General features: G+C 38.3%; 1 protein-coding gene and 1 pseudogene across 9 annotated transcripts in view; both read left to right on the top strand.

Annotated features, from left to right (window-relative positions):
* spegb (striated muscle enriched protein kinase b) overlaps positions 1-20,868 on the top strand; it is a 73,235-nt gene extending 52,367 nt beyond the window's left edge. For all 9 annotated transcript variants that reach the window (XM_057335405.1, XM_057335396.1, XM_057335401.1 and 6 more), the window contains 24 exons: positions 2,268-2,440; positions 2,534-2,646; positions 3,092-3,260; positions 3,451-3,550; positions 5,049-5,249; positions 5,659-5,716; positions 5,842-5,919; positions 6,026-6,198; positions 6,311-6,337; positions 7,149-7,301; positions 7,425-7,467; positions 7,646-7,714; positions 7,787-10,367; positions 10,742-10,891; positions 11,086-11,202; positions 12,309-12,476; positions 13,061-13,183; positions 13,570-13,734; positions 14,409-15,189; positions 15,303-15,542; positions 15,621-15,844; positions 16,339-16,414; positions 17,060-17,209; positions 18,300-20,868. In XM_057335405.1, coding sequence (XP_057191388.1) covers positions 2,268-2,440; positions 2,534-2,646; positions 3,092-3,260; positions 3,451-3,550; positions 5,049-5,249; positions 5,659-5,716; positions 5,842-5,919; positions 6,026-6,198; positions 6,311-6,337; positions 7,149-7,301; positions 7,425-7,467; positions 7,646-7,714; positions 7,787-10,367; positions 10,742-10,891; positions 11,086-11,202; positions 12,309-12,476; positions 13,061-13,183; positions 13,570-13,734; positions 14,409-15,189; positions 15,303-15,542; positions 15,621-15,844; positions 16,339-16,414; positions 17,060-17,209; positions 18,300-18,552 — 6,385 coding nt within the window. In that variant the 3' untranslated portion in view covers positions 18,553-20,868. The remainder of the gene's footprint in view (positions 1-2,267; positions 2,441-2,533; positions 2,647-3,091; positions 3,261-3,450; positions 3,551-5,048; positions 5,250-5,658; positions 5,717-5,841; positions 5,920-6,025; positions 6,199-6,310; positions 6,338-7,148; positions 7,302-7,424; positions 7,468-7,645; positions 7,715-7,786; positions 10,368-10,741; positions 10,892-11,085; positions 11,203-12,308; positions 12,477-13,060; positions 13,184-13,569; positions 13,735-14,408; positions 15,190-15,302; positions 15,543-15,620; positions 15,845-16,338; positions 16,415-17,059; positions 17,210-18,299) is intronic.
* A 1,080-nt stretch (positions 20,869-21,948) lies between these two features.
* Positions 21,949-23,409, top strand: LOC130555266 (SPEG neighbor protein-like; annotated as a pseudogene).
* The last annotated feature ends 494 nt before the right edge of the window (positions 23,410-23,903 follow it).

The following is a 23,903-nucleotide window of genomic DNA, read 5'->3' as shown; positions in this document are numbered from 1 at the left end:
TTTGGACAAATATGTTATGTTCTTGTGTTCTAGCAATGTTATAAAATAAAACTATAACTGCAGGTTTCAAGTTTTGTTTATTATCCTTAATGTTGAAAGAAATATAAATAAGGTCAAATAAAAGCCATTCTTCCTAACAGAAAAAAATGTTGAAAGAAATATAAACAAGGTCAAATAAAAACCATACTTCCTAACAGAAACAAAATGACAGGCAATAAAATAAAAAAATCCTGGAAAATTTTCAAAATCAATTTAAAGCTAACGGAGGATAAATTAAGATTCACATTTAACCTTTTAACATGCTTAGGCTTTGACTCTATTTCTTTGAATGCATAAAACATTAAAACACCAATAAACATGTGAAATAAACAGTTTTTAGAACTGCAACTTTCAAACAAAGCAGTTCAACACTGGATGGTCTGCCCACCTTTCAGCAATGTAATATTGTCAACAATGTGAACATATATAATCAGCATTAACATTTTCAAACAAACAATTAACTAAATAAAAAAAAAGAGTAAAAATACAAATTAAATTCAAATAAATTAACAAATAAAATGGCACAAAAAAGATTCTGAAAAAAATGAAAAATAAATGCACTATCAACAACAAAACAATTTTTTTATTAAAGTGACATTGTGAATTTGCATTTCAACAACAACAAATTTCCGATAACTGGTAAATATAGCCAGGATTGCAAAACATGAAGTTAGATTTGTTAGATTGCATGTCGCAAACAATATGCTTAATGGTCACACTGATGTTTTACAAACATTTTAACAATCTAATAAATATAACAAAATGAATAAATATACTTACTTTAAACGATGAAGTTTGAAAAGATTAAGTTTGTCGTGATCTCGTGCCACATGGCGCTATCATTCCATGTGGACTCCAACGGCTTTTTCTGTGATGTAATAAACAACACAATTATATTTTGAGTTAAGTCTAACTTATAAGACAAATCGCACACTATGTCTGATAACTGTGATACATTTAGCCAGCATTGTAAAACATGAAATTAGATTTACAAGATATAGGCCTAAACCCCGGATTGCGACATTTTCTCCTTGATGAGAACGTTCATGCAAACTTACTTTAAAATAAGCTTGCCCGGTGACACTACATTACTTATGAATTTAGTTTCAAACCCAGGTCAAAACACACAACGTACATTTTACTGGCATTCTAAACTCTAACGGTAACGTTAGATATTTGCATGTCGCGAACAATATGCTTAATGATCACAATGTGTAATGTTTTACAAACATTTTAACAATATAATAAATATAATAAAATGAATAACGATACTTACTTTAAACGATGATGTTTGAAAAGATGAAGTTTGTCGTGATCTCGTGCTGCACGTTTGACTGAGGATCAAAATGGCATATCATGTTACAGCGCGCATGCTCCAACCACCAAACCAACATGTGTGCTTGTAAACTTGCATGTGCACATCCAGTCAACAGTTTAAATTAAGTTGGTCAGACAATTTTTTAACCAACTTATTTCCTCTTGTTAAGTCAACTTTTTATAGTTTTATTGTTCAGTTAACTAATAGATAATAGTTTTTACAACTTTTTGCAAGTTGGATTTTTTACAGTGTGGTACGATGTCTAGTTTTCCTTTGTAACCATTTAACCATTTGTAACGTCGGCAAGTGTATGATGACTATTGTTTATGGCTAATGTGTTCAGATCAAGTTGTGTAGTTCTAATCCAAAAAAGAATTGGTCATTTCTCAAGCAGTTGACAAATATACCGTACGTGTGTCCTATGGTGTGACAAAGCAAATGTAGAACAAACTGTTATAATATGTATATTATTTTATATTATTAATATTTATAGCATAAGAGAGATTTATCTTCATTTTTGCTGTCACAACATAGGACACACGTATGGCATATTTGTCAACTACCCATAAACATTTAAAGGAATACTTCATTCAAAAATGACAATTCCATCATTATTTACTTATGTCTTTTTTCCGTGATACTGTTTCTGTGCAATATGGACAATCTGTGTGTAAATCAGAAACGGTCTCTTAATTTTTCCTGCGGCGTTATGTGGTAAAATAGTATTTTTACCACATTGCTGTTTATTAATATTTTTTTAGCGTTGTGTCATGCTGTTCGTTGATTGAGAGTGCACCTGATCAAGGTGTCAATAAAGACTTACTCTATTCTATCTTTTCTAACGTTGCTGATTATATATTAAATTTGTGGAGCAGTTTTCAGTGTGCGCAATTTTGTCATTTTTTTATAGAAATGGAGTCATATTGTCTAACAGACCAGGCCTGTTTGAACTGAGCATGCCCGACGATGACCAACACACACTGAAGCTGTGGAAAGTGAAGAACAGTGATGTTGGTCAGCTCACCTGCATCGCCAGCAACCAGTTTGGCAGTGACTCTTGCATCCTGACCCTGGATATGGCCGGTGGGTTTTAAAGCATTGCTTACATATTCAAAATGTGTATTGCTGTATGTGCATAAACATATAGATCTTATTATACGAGTTCTCCGTCTCTAGTGCCTCCCACTTTTGAGACCATTATGGAAGATCTGGATGTAAATGTGGGCGAGACTCCTCGTTTTGCAGTGGTGGTTGAAGGAAAGCCCATCCCGGACATTCTGTGGTACAAGGTGTGTTTTATTCGCTCTTGTGTGAACGCTCAGAGTAACGTTGATACGTCGTCTCTTCACATTATTCTGGAACATTAGAAAGTTTTCTTTCACATCCTTCACATGTTATGGTAGATGTTATCTCCATTCTCTATGTACATCTTAATGAAGATGCTCACTTTGATGTAAGATATTCAAATCAAACCACGTATAAACCCTCTTTCCTACCCACTGAGCTCTCACTAATACTGCCTGTCGTATGTTTCCTTTAGCCATATTTCTTCCCAGCGTCCTGTAAAACATGCTAATTTATGCTTTCAAAGATACTGCTGGATATTGCATCCCTGCCTGAGGGCGTTGCCTTCGATTTTGTTCCTCGCTGTCCTTTTCACCTCAAACCCACACAAACTCATTTCAAATTCAAAGCACAATGGCACTTATTCCATGTTTCCGCTTTGATTGTCAGGGTGACGTCCTGCTGTCAGAAAGCAGCCATTTCACTTTTGTCTACGATGACAATGAATGTTCTCTCGTGGTGCTGAACACCCAAGCAGATGATTCGGGAGTGTACACGTGTACTGCTAAGAATCTGGCTGGTTCTGTGTCCTGCAAGGCTGAACTCACTGTTCACACCAGTAAGCACTTTTATTTCAATAAACTGGTTATGTTTATGACCATGTTGACTGTCCCACATTTCTGTAATGATGAAGGTTTTTTGGAATATGCAGAGTCTACTTTATTATGGTGACGTTCTTGCAGTTTATGCATTTGACTGCCCTAATGAAATTTTCTAATGACCGTCTGTCACGATGTCTGTGCGTGTAGCTAAAGAGTACAGAGAAGACTCTTTGGAGGATGAGGCGTCCATCCTAAGAAAGAAGCGAAGGCTCACTGATTACTATGACGTGCACAAGGAAATTGGGAGGTGAGTCATCGGCACGGAGCATCACTTGGACACACACCATTTTCTCAAGTGAATTCCTCCGCTGGGTTAGAAACTCAGATTCCATCAGCTCTCACCGTCGACTCATCTCACGATCAAATTCTTCACACACAATCATTTTCAGTAAAGTGTCAGCTGAAAGGTTTCACTTTATTAAAAAACACTTTTTAGCTGGGAAGCACAAAAACATTTACGCAATTTCGTGCTTCTCAATCAGAGAATGATTCAGCCACCTCAGAAGTTGAGGCCACAAGACTGTTTCAGTTTGTCAAGCTACTAAAATGTATTTATTAATTCATGGATTTATGTATCGCATACAGACTTCAACTTCATTATAAAAAACAACTTGAACATTTTATCGTAAATATAAGAGTTCATAATGCAAATAATAAATTAAAATTATATTAACATATAAGAAACGGCCGGAAAAATAATTAAGAGACTATTTCAAAATTATATGCGTGTGTAGGTAAAGTGATCATTTTTGTTTCATTCTGTGAACTACTAACAACATAAAATATTGTTTCTGTTTGCATTTATTTGCAGAAAATGAAACTGAAGAAACAGGTCAAAATAACAGAAAAGAGGCTCTGTATTTTTTCAGACCTACTGCAAAGAAAACAAGTTCATATTCACTAAGCAATACAACAGTAATATTTCTACATGTATTTAGGAAAAGTTCCAAAATATTTTTGATGTGATAACTTCAATTTGTCTTGTCATGGTGTCAGTCTTTCACATTGCTGTTGGATGTCATACCTGATGTTTGATTTTGTTCAAATTCAACAGACACTAGACTGGATGGTCACAATACATCTAGGAATGCTGATTAAATTTGAAATGGGCCTTTTTTTTTGTGGCTATATATCATATTATACAGATTATTTTAAGCATAGATGCAGAAAATCGCACTATTTCTGTATGACATTTGCACAAGGTTTGAAATCTTTTGTGGATATTACATACAAATCCCCTCTACATTTTAGTCTTTTATTTCCAAACCTAGATATGTGTGTGACTTGATACATTTTTTCAATTGTTATTAAATTATTTACAATTTTCAGACAACCATAGTAAATACACCCGTTATACTCTTCAAACAATGTCCTTCACAAACAGAATTGGTTTGCATCATTGTGGCTTTAAAAGTGCACAGTGTAAATACACAGAGCTACATTGTGAAGGGAAGGGAGGGTTGTTTGTTTGCACGATTGTGAGTGTTTGGCTGGGCGGAGAGGAAAGGGGCGCAGTCATCACAGAGCTGTATCTCTGCACCGCACGCTGTCGCTCTCTCTGTGCTTTAATTATAATCTTCATAGCTCACTGCCGCAGTTCTATTAAGACCTGAACACACAACACGCAGACACATGCTATACACATAACATCTCCATTGTGATGGGTATTCCAAAACAAAATAAGCCCTTATTTCACTTAAATCCTTTCCAGAAATAACATGCTTATTGTCATTATCATTTCTTAGAGGTGCATTCTCGTATGTGAAGCGAGTGACACAGAAGGCCGGAAAGAAGGAATATGTGGCCAAGTTCATCTCCGCTCGAGCCAAGCGGAAGGCCTCGGCTCTGAGAGAGATGACCATCTTGTCCCAGCTAGACCACGAGAGGATCCTTTACTTTCACGACGCCTTCGAGAAGAAGAATGCTGTCATCATTATCACAGAGCTGTATCCTCTTTTTAAGTCTCTAAAAGCATTTTTTTTTAAATGTGTTACAGAAAGCTTGATAGGAATGTATCTCACACACAACTTGCTCACCAGGTGTTTGCAATGGATTTGTCTTTTTGTCGAGAGTTGGTACAGCTGTTGTGTAATCAATACCAATCTCACACCTGCTTTAGTCATACGCCCAGAAACGTTCCCAGAGTGCATTGCATCGATCCGTCTGTGCCGGGACTGTCACAAACACTTATGTTATGTTATGAAGGGAAGCCTTCATAACATTCCCCTTCAGGGAAGCCACATACAGAGAAAACATCTTCCATAATACATTCTCGTACTATAGATACACACATAATGTACGTACTGTACTTGCATCCGTTCATGCACAGTAATTTGCCTTTGACAATATATAAAGATGCCACGAGGAGCTTCTTGAAAGACTAACAAAGAAATCAACAGTAATGGAGTCAGAAGTGAGTCAAGCAGTTTTACTATATTGAACTATATTACTTTGTAGATTAAAAACCGTTTTAGATTTATTTCTACAGGGACGATAACAAGCCTGACAAAAGCTGTTGGTCTAAACTGTCTCTTGCAGATCCGATCCAGCGTGAGGCAGCTGTTGGAGGGTATTAGCTATCTACATCAACATGACATACTTCATTTAGACATCAAGGTAAAAATGATGTGATTTGCCCCATCACTGTTTTCCTTCTGTAAGCATGTAGTAATTAAGCAATGATGTGTTCACCAGATCGGTTTTCTGATGTTTTTCCGTTTAGCCTGATAATATCCTCATGGCAGACCTCATAAGCGATCAGATCCGCATATGTGATTTTGGGAATGCGGTAAAGTTCACGCCTGATGAGGCACAGTACTGCAAATATGGCACTCCAGAATTTGTGGCACCAGAGATTGTTAACCAGACACCCGTCTCCAAGGCAACGGACATCTGGTAACGCACCTGTTCCCTCCATCACAAAACTGTTCTTGTACAATCAATTTGCAGCATCTAATGTGTCATAAATACATAAATCTTTTTCTCAAAATGAAACTTTTTCTTACAGGCCTATTGGAGTTCTAACTTATTTATGGTAAGATTACCTCATTCGTCTGTATTATGATAAAGTTACGGATTTTGTACAAAAGTAATTTAGCTGAGCGGTACAATTTTTTTGGTCATCAGAATCTTTTGTCTTGCTAAGAGAATCTACTTGAGCATATAGAAGATTAACATTAATTTAAAAGATGACCAGGACAGATGTCAAAATAAAAGTCTTGAATGAAAAGTTCCAAAAGGTTTTAAATCAGAATCTTTTACATTTACAATTGGATTCTTATATTTTATTTACATCAGTGGCCAAAGGTGATAATGAACTTCATGTTGCGTAAAACTTAAGCACACCTCCAGGAATTCAAGGCTTTGCAATATTACAACATGTAATAATAGTAATAACAGATACAATAAGTATGAATAAATTATGATAAAATAAATAATGTGATAAGATATTGTAAAAATAATAAAATATGATAAGGTAATGTTGGCTTTATTTTCTTTTTTGTATATTTAGATAAAACTCATATTCCCTAGTACAGCATAATTGATGTTTTTGCCAAATATTTTTTATCAAATAAATATCTTAAGGTCTAAAGTAAAATATAATAATGTGCAAACATTCTTTACATCTGTACATCACTTGGCCTCTACTGTATATATAAAATATTACTGTAATGTATCAAATGTATCACTGATAACAGTATCTTCAACTTTTTAAAATAAAAACACACTTTATATTTTTATTTTAGAAAGTTACCTTGTATTGCCAGTCACTTTGGATAAAATTGTCTGCTAAATGCATTATAGTAAATACTGTTGCTGAGGTTAACTGAGACTCACTGTTACAGTCTCACTGGAGTTTCTCCTTTCGCGGGAGAAAACGATCGCAGTTCTGTCCTGAACATCAGGAACTATAATGTGGCTTTTGAAGAAAGCATGTTTACGGATCTTTGCCATGAAGCCAAGGGCTTTGTCATCAAACTGCTGGTGGCTGATAGATTGTAAGTGAAATCTACAGTGCATCACCATGCTCCTGGTGATAATTTATTGTCAAGAAAATGATTTCTACTGCCAAAAGCACTTTGTGTTAACAGGCAATTTCTTAAATGTCACTTTATCCGTAGGAGACCTGATGCTAATGAGTGTCTTCGTCACCCCTGGTTCAAGGTAATGTCAGGGTAGATGAGTTAAAGGAGAACGTATCGGAAATGTTTGCCAAATAGTACACCCAGTACAATATAGTTTAATAACATTTATAAATATATTCTGTATCACTGAAAGTTGGAAGCTGTGTAATTCCTTTCTAGAACGTATATTGTCACAGTTTTTACCTTCTCTCTTTTAGATCCTAAATAAAGGGAAGAACATCAGCACAGAGTCCCTCAAAAAGTTTTTGTCCAGAAGAAAATGGCAGGTAAGAAAATAAAATCATATTGCTTTTCCGTGCTTATTTAACATTTTAACATTATGTCACAATCTATTCCAGCGATCTCTTATCAGCTTTAAATCCAAAATGGTGATGAGGTCTATACCCGAGTTACTGGATGACTCCACCAGCCATATTTCCATTGCTGTCCCACGACACGTGAAACAAGGCTCACCACCACCTTCATCATCTTCCGATTCCGACGAAGACATTGATGAGCTCCCTTTTATCCCCATGCCCCTCAACATGGAGTTCTCTGGGTCTAGAATGTCTCTGACTGAAATTGTGGGAGATGATGAGATGGCGGGTAGGCTGAACGGAAATGCCGAGAGGCCCGCATCCAGCCATCAGGAGCCAGAGCCCATGGAAGTGGAGACATCAGAAAGAGAAGGTGGAAATGCAGCTGCTAGGGGTCGCGCCAAAAAAAGATCTACGCCAGAAGAAAAAGTCTTGCCCGATGAGGAACCCGGAGAGCTGGCCCAAAGGGCAGAACAGGCAAAGAGACCAATGCGCAGAGGCTCGAGTATGGAGTTAGAGGAATCAGAGGGTGCACGTCGCAGAGGAGAACTACGAAGAGGAAGCTCGGCGGATAGCGCCCTGCAGCTCCACATCAAACCAGAAGAGGGCACGGAGGAAGCCCCTACAGACGGAAGACGAATTTTACAAAAGTCTGTATCTATGGAGCTTCCCAGAAGGAGCCCGAGTCCTGGTGCTGCGAATATGAGCCAGGAAGACTACGCTTTAAAATTGGAACTCATGAGACAGCGATTGCTAAGAGGTGGCTCTGTAGACAACAAGATGAGCGGATTACGAGGTCCCTTACTGGAGACATTAGGGATGGGGGATGAGAAGCGCTTTGTGCGAGGGTCTCGCCTAGGCAACCCTCCGCTTGTGAGAGCAGCATCCAGCGAGTCGCCCAGAGATGACATCCCGAAGACCAAGATACTCCGCAAGAGTGCTTCCTTCAGCCAGGGCGATTCAGAACCAATGCCTTTGCACAGACGAATGGGAGCGCCTCTGGAGATTCCACTGGCACAGATAGAGGAAAGACGACTGCAAGAGGCTGTATCCATGTCTGCTCTTACTGAGCCGGTCAAAGTGGATTCTCGTCCAGTCACACCCAAATCTCGCACACCGGAGCCAGAAAGACATGAGAAAGAGAGAAATGAAGAAAAAGAGGCGGAAAGTTACAAGGATAGTAAATCAGAAGAAGTGATTGTTGAGTCCAAGAGTGTTACAGATGATGATGAGAAATCAAGGGACGCTTATACGCAAGAGAAGGACCAGAGAACGTTAGAGGAATCCAGTAAAGAACCTGAAAAAGTGGCTGAAAGTAAACCAGCCTCGATTCCAATGGCCGTGTTAGAGGAAGAAGTTGAAGAAGACCAGGAAAGAGAAGATAAAAAGCAACAAGAAACAGAGCCTGTTGTTCCAGAGATGAAGGTTAAAGTTGAAGATAAGCCTTCAGAAAAGTCTACAGAGATCACGGTGACACCACCATCCACCCCAGCTACCATTCCTCATAGCATCGTGACAACCTACGTAACGCCCTCCCTCCCCACACGCACGACTCTCCCAGACGGTCGGACTTCTGCGTATGCCAGTATCATGCAGACCATCATGGTACCATCAGTTCCAGCATCTAGCCAACCGGAGGACGTGCCGCCCTCTAAACCATCACCTACCCTACCATCCATCCCAGTGTACGCCCCCATTTCCAGACCCATCTCTGAACCGACCCTTGTGTCAACTCCTTCATCCAAACCAGACAGTCAACAAAGCACTGAACATCCTGCAGTCTTCTCTAGGGTTGCGGCAACGGAGCATCCTCCCAAAGAGCCAAGTCCTCCTAAAACTCCCACTCGTGCCTCTCCCAAACGTGAGCTGACTCCCGGATCCCACATCCAGGATCTTACATCCGAGGAAGTCTTCGAAGCTCGGTTCAAGAAGCGCGAGTCCTCTTTAACTCGTAGTCTCAGACGTTTCTCTTGGCAGAAAACGGAAGAAAAGCCTGCCGCTGTTGCTCCCGAAACAGAAGAAATGTATCGCCCAGGGCCCATCGGGGCACCTTTAGAGTTTGTACCGAGGAGGTTGGAAGAGAAGTCCAAGTCGGTTCAAGATCTCCGTGAGGCACAAAAGGACCCTGGGTTCATGAGGAGACTCTCCATGCGCTTGAAAAGAACCCCGTCGATGGAGAGAAAAGAGGAGAAGGTCAAAGAAGAAGAGGTTTCAACACCCAGACGTCGTCTGTCCTGGGCACTGGGAAGGAGAGGATCCCAAGATAAGAAGGAGATAGAGATGATGAGGTTGGATGGAGGTCCTGAGACCCCCCCAGAGCCAGAGTCTAAAGTGCCCTCGGAGTCACCAGTTCTTGCCATGCGCAAGAAGATCGGCAGTACAATGGCAAGCTTATCCACAAGGATTAGGAGTCAGTCTGAGGAGAGGAAAGATGACAGTGAAGGCAAGACAGAAGTCAAAAGGACACCTATATTCTCAATACTACGGCGTTCCACCTCAGAGGGGGGCAGTCTGAAGAGAATGGGTGTCCCGCAGAACCAGATTTCCATGCAGTCAGGCAAAGGGGCGTCTTCAGAATCTCTGGATTCAATGTCAAGCGTCCAGTCCGAATCAGCTGTGAAAAGTACGCCATTTATTTTTTTTGAATGGTCAATTCAGGTTTGAAACAAGTTATTTTTTAATGTGAAAGATAAAATAGTACAAAATACAAAGACAAAATTTTAAAGTATCTTTACTCTTATAAAAACAAAAATGTACTTTGCTCAGTTTTGCGCCTCTGATGCCCAAATCCTCTTATTTTTTATGCACCATTAATGTTTTTTATGAATCCTATTCTTAAAGGCATAGTATACCCCAAAATGAAAATTCTGTCATTATTTACTCACCCTAATGTTATTTCAAACCTATATGGATTTCTTTCTTCTGCAAAACACAAAAGAAGATATTTTGAAAAATGTTGGTAGCAGAAAACCATTGGCAACAATGATTTGTTTCCAGGTGCAGAGATCGAACATAGGTCACGATGGGACCGCTGGGGGTTGACGAGAGGACGACGAGACAAGACGGTTTCCCAACCAGACCTCCCAGCTTCCATTGCCAGAGAGAACGGCTCTCTCCGCTCTCGCCAGTATACTCGACTAGCATCCGGTATTACAGATATTGTTTGTTTATTTCACAGTAGCTCCTGCACTAAAGGAGACATCTGTTTAATGTCTCCTGCTTTGTCATAAACATTTAATGTACATTAATGATTAATTAATCAGTTATTCATATGGGCATGCATCGACACAGCTGTGGGGAATGAATTATGATATCGTTCTCATGGATCTGTTCTCAATTAGATTTCCCTCCTGTGTTCCACATTAAACTGAGGGACCATGTACTCTTGGAGGGGGATCCTGTCACTCTCAGCTGCCTCCCTGCTGGCAGTCCTCACCCACACATCACATGGATGAAAGGTCTGATTTGAGATTCTAATTTTCGCTTCTGTGAAAATAAAGATAATGTAATCTGACGTAAATCAAGTGCAATATCCTGTACAGCTGAATATGAAATAAACTGAATTTCAAATGTATTATCTGGAGGCATTAAAGTTGAAATTGGCTTCTTGATTTTGTTTCGGGGGAAATGAGTCATTTCAGTCTTCCACAATATACTGTGTCAGCTAAAATGGACAGTTGTGAATTTTGAAAAGATCATTAGATGTATAGTTTCTCTGTTACAGTAGTTACAGTGCCTTCAAAGCTAGACATTTAAATCACACTTTAAAACAATAAAATATCGAAACAGTGTTTTATTGAATTGTGTTTTATATACAGTACAAGCACAAAAAGCTGCTTTTTTAAATTATATACAGTGCTTAAAGGGACAATTTACCCCAAAATGATCATTCTGTCATCATTTACTCACCCTCAAGTTGTTCCAAACTAGTGTAAATTTCGTTGTTCTGCTAAACACTAGGAAAGATATTTGGAAGAATGTTTGTAACCAAACACTTCTGGGACACTATTGACTTCCATAGTATAGAAAAGACTACTATGGTAGTCAATGGTGCCCCAGAACTGTTTAGATTCCCCACATTCTTCTAAATATCTTCTTTTTTGTTCAACAGATCAAAACATTTTATACAGTTTTAAAACAACTTGATGGTGAGTAAATGATGACAGAATTTTCATTTTTGGGTGAACTATCCCTTTGTAACAAATTTCTTAGACCACCTGTCAAGAGAAAATGTCAATATTTTAGGAACCTGAAAGTGAATCTGTGCTGTGCATAAGTTCTAGGTGTATTAGTAGTCATTGTGCTGACACAACCCAAGCTGTTTATTTTTGGCTATATATAGAAGCTCTTTTCGCCTCCGAGTAAATGTCAGCTCGAAGTAACACCACGAAGTCACAGACTAAAATGTTCACATTAACTTTAGAGAACACAGCTTATTTTTTGGTGATCAACTTTTTACTGTCACAGAGTGAAAATATACAAAGTCGAGAACACAGGGTTGTGGCTTGGTGAAAGTAAAGGTTCATAAGTAACATTACTGCTGTGGGGTTTCATGTATTTTCAGATAAGAAACCTCTTGAGATCGACGCGAGGATGAACATGATATCCTGTCCTGATGGAAGACAGCTGCTGATGATTCTGAAAACCACTAAGAAGGATGCAGGCCTTTATGAATGTGTGGCTTCAAACCCGCTGGCCTCTGTCACCAGCTCATCCGTTGTGTCGCTTGCGCGTAAGTATCAGAAGACAGAACAATTATATAAATGGAAATAAATCATTTACAGCGTTCGTACATTGCTTTTAGCAGCAATACACTGTTAGTGTGAACCACAAACTAGAACACAGATGAAAGTGAATCATGGGAAAAATCGGTGAAAGAAGCGTTTTTAGAGTTCACAGAGTCAGTAAAGAGCTTTTAAGAGCAGAAATGTTGTTGGTTTTCTAACAGCATGAGCAGGAAATCGTGCTGAATATTATTGTGCCTCTTCTTTTAGAACAGCAGGACATCAATTATTCACGTTACTGTATTAAAGTTCTGTGAGGTAACTCGCTAGCAGAGCTGAATATATTGCGTAGTTGTCTCACCTGATTCAAAATGTTTTCCTCAGCTAGAAATAGCTTTTTTGAGTGCAATCCTGTAAACATGACAACTATCAAGAAATGTGTCATTGGCCTGATGATGTGGGAAACTGTTCACTACAGTGCATAAGAAAGTTCTGAAGAATCAAAACTCTCATAAACATATTTTCCATTTGCACAAGACAGAACATTAAAGCAAACATTTCCATTTGTAAACGTGCAATTCTTCTTCTTTAGGTTTGCCGAATAGTCCTGGGACCCCTGAGGTTCCTCAGAAGTATAAGAACACGGCGCTGGTGGTGTGGAGACCCTCAGATACCACGGCACCATGCACATACTCACTGGAGAGAAGAACAGAGGGTTGGTCAACATTAGTCAATTCATACCTGCTAAAAATTTGCTTTGGTTAATACATTTGTAATGTGAATATTGTTCTGACTAATGTCAGGTTACATTGTTACGAATACAGAATACATTATTCCATGTGTAGCAATGATTCAAATAAGATGTGTTTTCTCAGTAGGTAAATTAAAAGATCAGTGTTCCAGACTGTAGTATATAGTATTGGTTTTAAAGTATTTACTGATTCCTTATTGCTATCCTGCCACTAGCTGGCTAGGATGGGTACTGCAATTGATTCTTTATTTTGCACAGTAACCTACAAATGACACAGAGGCTCTTTATTGCCTCTTTTCTGTTTGTTATGATTGTCAGTATATAATAGTATATAACATTTCTGTTCGTAGGGGACACAAACTGGTTGATAGTAGCAACCGGTGTGGCTGACTGTTACTATAACGTCATGGACCTTCCAACTGGTGCCACATACAGATTCAGAGTGGCCTGTGTGAACAAAGCCGGCCAGGGACCTTACAGCAATTTGTCTGAAAAAGTGATACTGGACTTGACAGGTGCAGTATGGTTACTATATATAAACTACATATAAACTAGAACTACATTAAACATACACTAAATAAACTAAAATCGGAAATACACTAAAAGACTTTTCATATCATAAGATATTCTTATAAATATAAATTATATTATAAATTATTCCACCTTGAATATAAAGTATTTTTTATGGTTTGCATAAAATTACAGTTTATAGTGTATATTGAAATTTTATATATCAATTATATAGCCTACATTAAATTATAGGAAAAATAAACATGAAAAGTGTTATTTAACCCTCCTGTTATGTGCCAATCTTAGCAATGATTTAATGTGTGAGGTTATGTTTTAATATACCATGAATTTTTTACTTACACTTTACCTAGCTAAAAATATGCTTCATATTCTTAAAAAAAGTCACACCATTGAAGCTCTAGTTCCAGAAGCCATGGGATAAGAATATATGAAAACAACTGAAACATAACTATTATTTTATGTATTTTCACTATCATATGAATCTTTTTTGCTGACCATTTTCAAAACTCAAGGTTTAAAAAGATACAAGGACATTTCAGAAGATGTGCCAGTGTGACCCCAAACACAAAAGAAGGCTTAAAGCTACACTTCTATTCTGAATGACTATAACCTTATAACCTCACATCTTAATTTTTCAAAATCAATTTCTTTTCTCCAGCACCCCAAAAGTCCAGCGGAACAGTTGTAGTCAAAACACTTTCATCAGCTCCTGGACCTGCAGTGGTAACATCCACCATGACCTTACCCGCAATGAAGCCCGCTGGTATGAAAACATCCACATCTCCACCTTCAGTGACCTCTGCCCCCTCTACAGTCCAGCCGGTAAAACCAATCTCTCCCCCCGTCGTACCTGCCTCATCAACCACACCTTCCCCTGCTCCCTCTGGCCCTGCCCACCGCACCACACCTGATACCCAAACACCAACTCCTGCCACTGCTACTCCAGCCAAAGCCAAAACCACTCTCAACATCACTGTTACCAAACCCTCCCCGGCATCTCCCGCCGCTCAGCCTCCTCCTGCTAAACCCTCACCCCCCGTGGTTCTGCCCAAACCTCTGAGCCCTGTCAATGTGGTCCCGCCTCCAGCTCGAACTCCTCCCGTGTCTCCGCCTCCATTGGTGTCTCCTCCGCCCACCATCGGCAAGCCCATCTCATCAGTGCCTATGTATGTCCCTGCCACCACCGCAGCGCATGTGACCCCAGCCGCCGCGAACACCACAGCTCCTGTCCTGTCGCCACCGGTGGTGTTAGTTACGAGTTTGAGTCCTGTAGGGGAGGGCACGGCCACACCCAGTCGTGTGACCCCGAGTGGAAGGGCCACTCCGTCTGGACGCATCACTCCCACGGGACGCAGGACTCCTTTGGGAAAACCTGGAGACTCCACCCTAAGACAAGGAGTGCCACAGAAACCGTACACGTTTATGGATGAGAAGGCCAGGTAAAGTACCATTGATTCCTTGCATATTATGTATTATGAAGAAGCATTATTTGACACTTACATTTGTCAACTGACATCCTGAAGTAATGTAGCGTTTTGTTTTCACTACACAGAGGTCGTTTTGGTGTAATCAGAGAATGTCGAGAAAATGCCACTGGTAACCTGTACATGGCCAAGATCGTGCCGTACGAGCCTGACAACAAGCAGGTGGTGTTACAGGAGTACGACATCCTGAAGTCCCTCCATCACGAGAAGGTCATGGCCCTACACGAGGCATACGTCACCCCACGATATCTGGTGCTCATTTCAGAGTGCTGCTCGGGAAAAGAGCTCCTCTATAGCTTGGTTGACAGGTCAGAGACTGTTGGGAAGACCTTATGCTTTTAGTTCTTCACAGATACTCATTGGTGTCTTTTTATCTCCCTTTATAGATTCCGATACTCTGAAGATGACGTGGTGGCATATATTGTACAGATTCTTCAGGGTCTGGATTATCTGCACAGCCGGAGAATCCTGCACCTGGATATTAAACCAGACAACATCATTGTCACCTACATGAATGTGGTTAAGATCATTGATTTTGGGGGTGCACAGAATTTCAATCCACTCTTCCTCAAGCAGTTCAGCCCACCCATCGGAACACTGGACTATATGTGTAAGACATGTTTGAACAGTGTTTATGCTTATTATTTTTTATGTTGGCTTGACAAATCCACCAATCAATAGTGGGAGTTAGTGTTTTTTTTTCTTCAAATCTTTCACTTAAGAATGTCAGAGAGCATGACTTTCTCTTGACTTTCAGAGTTTAGACTTTTAAAGTCTGTTCATAATAACCACCCTAAACACTCTAAAACTAACCTAGCAATGCCCTAGTTACCAATTTAAACATCCTAGCAACGTCTTGGTAATGCAAAACTGCAGGCATATATGTAACATTCAAACCTCTATAAGATAATATGTATTGTAAGAACACTTTGGGCAAGTCTTTGTCAAACCAATATTTGTCTTGTCAAACTTTACTTTTGGAGTTACTGATTTCAAATCTGTTTGATATTCTATTTTTTGCACACTTTTGTTCTTTCAGAAGTAACTCTGCAAATCTTTGCACTCTGTTTTTTTCTTCCCTCTGTCTTTGCTGTTTATTAAAAGCCCCTGAGATGTTAAAAGGAGATGTGGTGGGTCCACCAGCAGACATCTGGAGCATCGGCGTCATAACATACATCATGTGAGTCCTCTCTGAAACCCTTTTTCTAAAGGTCCAGTGTATGAAATTTAGTGGCATCTAGGGGTGAGGTTGCAAATTGCAACCAACGGCTCACTCCTCCCCTCCCCCTCCCTTTCGAAGCACTACGGAGGCTGACACAGGACACAGGACCTTGCTTCTTTGCCCGAGGGAGATAACATATTTACAAAACACGCTGTGTAGAGCAGTTTGTCCGTTTAGCGCGATTGTAGAAACTACATGGCCAATTCTATGTAAGGGGACCCACGGTCACGGTGTATGTAGATAGAAATAGCTCATTCTAAGGTAAAAAAACATAATGCTTCATTATGTAAGGTCTTTATACACCTCTGAAGACATAGTTATGTATATTATATTGCATTTCTGTCAATACATCCTCCAAAAAATTTGTTACACATTGGACCTTTAAGCATTTTGTTCACTTTTGCATTCAGTGTTACCCTCAATTTAGTTAGCATTCATAAAGTTGTCAGCGAGAAAGAGCCTTTGTGTCATTTAAAATAATTTTGTTGTCTGTTATCATGTACTATTTTTTTAATCCTTTTAGGCATTCTCTAAAGTGTCTGTGATTGTTTTTTATGCGAACTCTAGTGTGCCCCTCTAAACTGTCTTGATGTAAATGTTCAGGCTCAGCGGGAGACTGCCGTTCGCAGAGAATGACCCCACTGAGACGGAGGCCAGAATCCAGGCGGCCAAGTTTGACCTCAGTAAGCTCTACCAAAATGTGTCCCAAAGTGCCTCTCTGTTCCTCAAAAAGATCCTGTGCAGCTACCCTTGGTGAGTAAAACAGAATGTATAAAATTAAATATTTAAATACGAGTTTTATGGGTCATCTGTAAAGCAGTGAATGTCAACCTTTTTCACCTTAACTGCTCACAATTTCTACAAGATTAAAGATTGGCTTGACATATCTAGAAATATGTATTTGTTATAAAATAAAACAAAAACACCACAGAATAAGAAATATTTTGTTTTAGCTTATTTTAATGCTTTAGTCTTATTTTAATAATTTTATTAGATTTTTTAGGGCTGTCAAACGATTAATCGCAAGTAATTGCATTCCAGAATAAAAGTTTATTTTTACATATTAAATGTCTATGTACTTTTTTATTTTGTATTTACGAACACATACATATACATGTATACATATTTAGGAAACATTTACATGTATTTATTTATATTATCAACAATTCAAATGATATATAAATGTTTATTAAATTTTTTATATATTTTTTTAATTTATGCATAATTTATTGTATTTTTTTATAAATACAAAATTAACATGCACAGTGCACAGACATATACTGTATTATGTAAAATAACCTTTTATTCTGGATGCGATTTATCACGTTTAATCGTTTGACAGCCCTATTTTTAAAATAATTTAATATCATCTTGAGGACCCCTTGGAAGTTTGTTAAGACCCCCTAACTGCCCCAGTGGCCCGACTGCAAAATCCTGTCAGGGTAATTTTAATATTTAAAAAAAACAAGTATAATAAGTAAAAAAATGAAGATTAAATAAATTATAAACAAGTTATAGGAATTATAAAAAATAAGCATGTTTTTGGACCAATAATAATAACAAGGTAGTGCCTTTATTAGATTTATGCTGATGTTGATGAATTATATTACAGTATTTTTTTTTACTGAAAATCCTGGACAAAATCCTGTCCAGCTCCAAACACTACCATAACTGGCTCAACCAATAGCATGAGTTTGGAGCAGGACAATCTCTGCAATCATTGGCAGACAAGGGAGTGTTCAGGAAACCAGTTTAAAATCAGTCATTATTTTGTTAAGTGAGTCACAAATTACACATTTAACTTGACATGGACTGACGCCTGCTGTCATACGTTGTGTTCCAGGGCCCGTCCTACTATTAAGGACTGCTTCAACAACTCCTGGCTGCAGGACGCTTATCTGATGAGACTGCGCAGACAGACTCTCACCTTCACCACCACACGCCTCAAAGAGTTTCTGGAGCAACAGAAGGAGGTCAGGGCGGAGATGGCAACAAAGCACAAAGTCCTTCTACGTTCCTACCAGAGCACTCCACAGACGCCATCCACCCCCTCGACACCCGGCACCCCCGCCACACCCACCACGCCCATCTTTTAGTGACCTCTACCACTGGAGAGATGAGAAGAAGGGTTCTCCAGGATCAGGACAGAGAGAGACACACAGCATCAGGGTATCTCAGACGCTCTAAACTGCCCCGGCTTTGACGGGACTGGATGTGCGGCGTGGTAGCAGGAGGATCTTCTGGCCTCATCCATACTTTGTTCATGCCACCTGGAGTCAGTTTTGTGATGGGAGACACTTGCGTCCAAGCTGACAAAAACATAATGGATGTCAATGCATTTACCTCTGTTAAGCTGTGGCCAGCATGCACAGTAAAATTGTGTTTATTGTTCAAACCCCCCCAACGTCCGACACTCTTTTAACCCTGTGACTTTTTGATAAACCTACTTCAGCATTGCATCTCTAACGAGGGGTCGGGAACTTTGGACCCATCTTTGTTAACCAGAATGAAAACTCATTCGAGCGTCATTTTACGCAAAAAAAAATGTCACGTTGGTGTGTATTTTTGTGGTGTCTTCCAATTGTGGGCCTTGGGATTTGTGGAAAATAGTGTATGTTTTTTTGGAACTGGTTTTTGTGGCAAGTAATACTTTTATTACTGGTACTTGTTATACCATTCTGATCGGTGTATATGAAAGTCAATAGAAATAATGTTGAGCACTCCATTGTTCTATAGTGCCATCTGCCATCAACCAAAATCATTTTTTGTCTTTTACTAAAGTGTATTATTCTAACCAAAAGTGAATTGAATTGTAATATTGAAAAGCCTTTTTGGGCCTTAACATTGTTTCTTAAAAAAAAACATCAACGGGAGTGATTTTACTTTTTGGCAAGTGTTTTAAAAACAGTGCTGGTTGTTATTTCAATTTCATTTTATATGTCTGCTTTAACACCAGGAATGTATTGTAAATTGCAGATTTTAATGCATCAGTATAGCATACAGTAGCATACAGCATGCATCATTACCAAACTCTCTACATATAGCCTACATAAGTTGAGCACCATTGGTTGAAAAATCTCCGTCCCTGTCAATGATATGTTGGCCAAAGTTATCTGGATGTAGAGATACGCTGGTTCAATATGTGCCTGGAAACAAACATGGTCGGATGGAATAGAGAGGACTTGGAGAAGTGTCATTTTTTGTTTGTTTTTAAAAAACATACATTGGCTGCTGCAGTGAATGGTTATTAAAATCCTATTTTTAAGTAGTTCCTGTAATATTCATATACAGTATATTTATGAATTTAGTAACGCGGTTGAATGATTATCAGGCATTATCCTTGATCAATTACATTTATCTTGATTTATTCAGATAATACAACACATAGGTATTAAAAAATATAATTAATATGATTACATATTTCAAATGTGTTGTTAATGATTGGATGCTTGTCTAAACATATATGTCTAAGATATGTTTATTCATCCATAAACAGGATTTTACCCTATTTGGAGTGTATGAATGGGCGTTGGTCTTGATTTTATTTTAGAGATAGTATTAAAATAAATATATAGTTTATATTATTTTGATTTATTTTTGAACAGTTTGCATCCTGTTTGGTGAACACAGAGGCAGAATTTATGTTTTTTTGTTTGTTTGTTTTTTGTCTTTGTATAGTTGATATCTAGTGCACATGTTTTTTTCCTAACACAAAAATCAGATAAATCTTATTGAAGAGAATCTTTTATTTGCAACCTGCTGAGGAGCAGATCTAGATAATGGCAAACAAAGAGGATGATTGTTTTCTCATCTAAACACCCAAGGCACAATCCTACTTCATTGACACCTCATGTGACCATACATGGTAAAACTTCATCACATATATGTAATATCGGGTTGTGTTATGAATAAACTTTTCCTTGGTGTTTATTTCAGTACTTGCTATGATGGTTCAATGCAAAAAAAAAACTGTTGCATAATAGTTAACAAAGGTTTTGTTCTTCTAGCCAATTTGTTTATTATTTGGTTTTTACTAAGGTTATTCAAATGAGTGACTATCTTCTCATAGATCAAGTTTCAGATAACTCAAATACGGTACAGTGCAAGAATTGAACTCATATAACGTGGAATAACAAAGAAGAAAAATCTAGAATCAGAGTTATGTGTTGTTGTGAATAAGATTTTATATTTTATTTTTGTGTGTTATTCGCCACTCTCTGCTGAGCAACCCTTTAAAATGAACTCGAGCTTTTCTGGAATGAATTATGTTGCACTAAAACAGTGACAAAACATGGAGATGATATGAATGTTTTACAGTAGACTGAAGTGTGTATACAGTATGTCACAAAAACAATACCTTTCATGAATAAAATCAGCTGTCAGCAATACTGAACAGACTTTGTATTTGTTTCAAACAAGAGACTTTCCAATAATAACATTTATATTGAGATGCATAAATAAAGCATTAGCTCACACTACAATCATGGGGTCATGTTGGGTCAAGCTACATAGGTCTCACTGGCTTTCCACTTTTTCGCATGAGGCCACTTACATTTCTGACATCACCATACCATATGTGAGCCTTCGTAACCTCCCGGGTGTTTTCAGTGAGGACCGACTATACAGTATATGGCCCAACTGACTGCAGACGAACACCTGTTGATCTTTTATCAGTCCCAGTATGTCACACCTCTCCAATAAGAAGATCCATAGAGTATTTGAAGGCCTCCTCCACCCAGTTTCAAACTAGACGTCTCTCTGGAACAGTGTTTATAAAAGCCAGATGGAAAGTAAGGGAATCTGACTGACCATCTGTGGATCTGTGACAGGGGGACAGCTCCAGAATCTTCTCTAAGGTGGGTAATAGATGATTTTTAGAAGCTTTTTAATGGGATTGATCACCCAAAATGAAAATTCTGTCATCATTTATTCATCCTCATGTATGCGACTACTTTTTACAAAAGTAGATATTTTGAGAAATTTCTCTGTGTCATATATATATGTTTGTAACTAAAGAACACTGGCCCTCATTGACTTCCATTAAATGGACACAAAACCACAGAGAAATTTCTCAAAATATCTACTTTTGTAAGTAGATATTAAAATATAATAAAATAAAATATCATACAGTATATATATTATATTATATCATATATATATGAAGAGTTTGGTTCCAAAATGAGATAACTCTGTTTTAAAAAAAAATCTAAAATCATGTTTTCTTATTGTGCATTCCAATTAATATAAATCAAACTTGAGTTGGTTTGTTTTGATTTAAGCCATAACAACTAAAAAAATAGAGCTAACTAACACAACAAAACACAATAAAAACATGATAACATAATACAAAACTTTTATGACATTTTTTTGTTATCTCATTTTGGAACCAAACTCTTCATATATATATATATATATATATATTATATATATATACTGTATATAATCAGTATTTTCCTTCACATTTTTTATTGTTATCATGAAAATAGGAAGTGATGGGGTACAGGGGTGAGGTGCAAACCTTGTTTTAAAGATGCAATATGTTCTGCATTTTAATATTTTACATCTTAATCTGAGAAATTGATTTCAGAAAACCTTATTTTAGCAAACTTGAATTAGCAAGTATAACCAGGTCTTGTACATCCAATTTCTTCTCCTGAAAGTGAAATATCTCTTTACCGTCACACATCATTACAATCACACACAATATTCAAAATCAACTTAAAGGTTGATCACAGCTTGATTTGATCTTTCTCTAGAACATCTTTGAAAAGAAGATATTTTGAAGAATGTTGGTAGCCAAAAACCATTGGTTACCCATTGACTTCTATTGTGTGGACACAAAACCAATGCAAGTCAATGGGGACCAACGGTTTTCTGTTACCAACATTTTTCAAAATACATTTTTGTGTGTTCTGCAGAAGAAAGAAAGTCACACGGGTTTGAAATGACAAGAGGGTGTGCAAATAATGACAGAATTTTTATTTTGAAGGTGAACTATTCCTTTAAGCAGTCACTGATAACCCATATAGTCTGCCTCCAGCAAGACGTCCAAAGTTAAGGCCGCACAACCATCTCCAGGGTGCACTTTGAACATCATTGGCCCTCAAGTTCAATAGGCAGCTACGCGCATCCAGGCTTCTTACCGAGGGCACTGGTGAGTCTCAATCTAGAGTTCTAAACAGCCCATCTTCTGTGTTTCAGCTGTGTGAATGCATGCCATTGTCCGTTTAGGTCAAGGAAAGAGCTGCGAGAGAAAGGCCCTCCAAAGTTCCTGCGGAAACTGAAAGAAGTGGTTCTGCTGAGGGCAGTGCGGTAAGGCTGGAGTGCAGAGGAAGTGCCTTCCCAGAACCCTTTATCATCTGGTCAAAGAATGGAAAGCAGCTGAAGGATGGACCCAAGTACCGCTGCATTTTTGAGGATCCTGACCTGGTGGCCTTGGTTGTGCGTGATGGAGTCTTGGATGATCTGGGCAGGTACACAGTCACCATCAAAGACCCCTCTGACCAGACCTCTGGATCTGCTTGTATCATTGTGGAAGGTGTGTTTAATGTGATGGCTACTCGATTAGCTATTAATATTAATCTGAGGCAAGTGTCTTATGATTTATGTTTTTATGTTTCCAGTGCCTGCTAAAGTGAATAAAGGCCCTGAAAATGTGAAGACCAAGGTTCCACTCTGGTGCTAAAAGCAGATATTAGTGGGGAACCGCCTTCGCTCGTGGCTTGGCTAGAGGAAGAGGATCAGTTGATTAAGTTTACGTGTTTATTATTTTAGATTCATATTTACATATTCTTTGTGATGTGTCTGTTCCCAGAGTATTCTATGATATCGGTGAAACCAAGCCCCTCCTGACCATCAAAAGCACTTGAGCAGCAGATTCAGAGAAGTATGAGGTCTTTGTGGAAAACAGTTTGGGAACGGATCAGTCTTTCGTTCGCGTCGACATCCTCTGAGACCTTTAATTCATTCACAAACAAACAGAAACACATCTTAGTTCTTTTCTTGTGGTTTACTTGACAAGAATGACCTTTGTCTTCAAAGGACAGCAAACAGTGCTGTATCTGTGTCACTATGCTAAAATAAAAGGTGGGTGGCTTCCTGAAGACAGCTGTCTTGGAAAATGTCACATTGGATTTCTTAATGCAAGTTCTGCCTTATTTTTGTTGTCCTATTAAAATATAATTGTTTGCAAGTTTATAAAACATCTGTCCTCTTTAGGTGATTTTTAACTGAGAAGTGTATTAAATCTGGTTAAAAATTCACACACGTCAATGCTGAGACATCATTTTTGTTAAAACAAATATTTTTTACCAAAGGTTTTTTACCATACGGATAGCTCAGATGTCAATATATGGTGCTTTAAATATCAATGTAAGGTCTCTCTTAAAGGTTTTAAAGCATTTTATATTATTTTTAAGCAGTATTTTTTCAGTCAAGTATAAATTTC

Source organism: Triplophysa rosa, linkage group LG6 (genome assembly GCF_024868665.1).
Source record: "Triplophysa rosa linkage group LG6, Trosa_1v2, whole genome shotgun sequence".
NCBI lineage: Eukaryota > Metazoa > Chordata > Actinopteri > Cypriniformes > Nemacheilidae > Triplophysa > Triplophysa rosa.
This window is presented reverse-complemented; position numbering and strand designations above follow the sequence as displayed.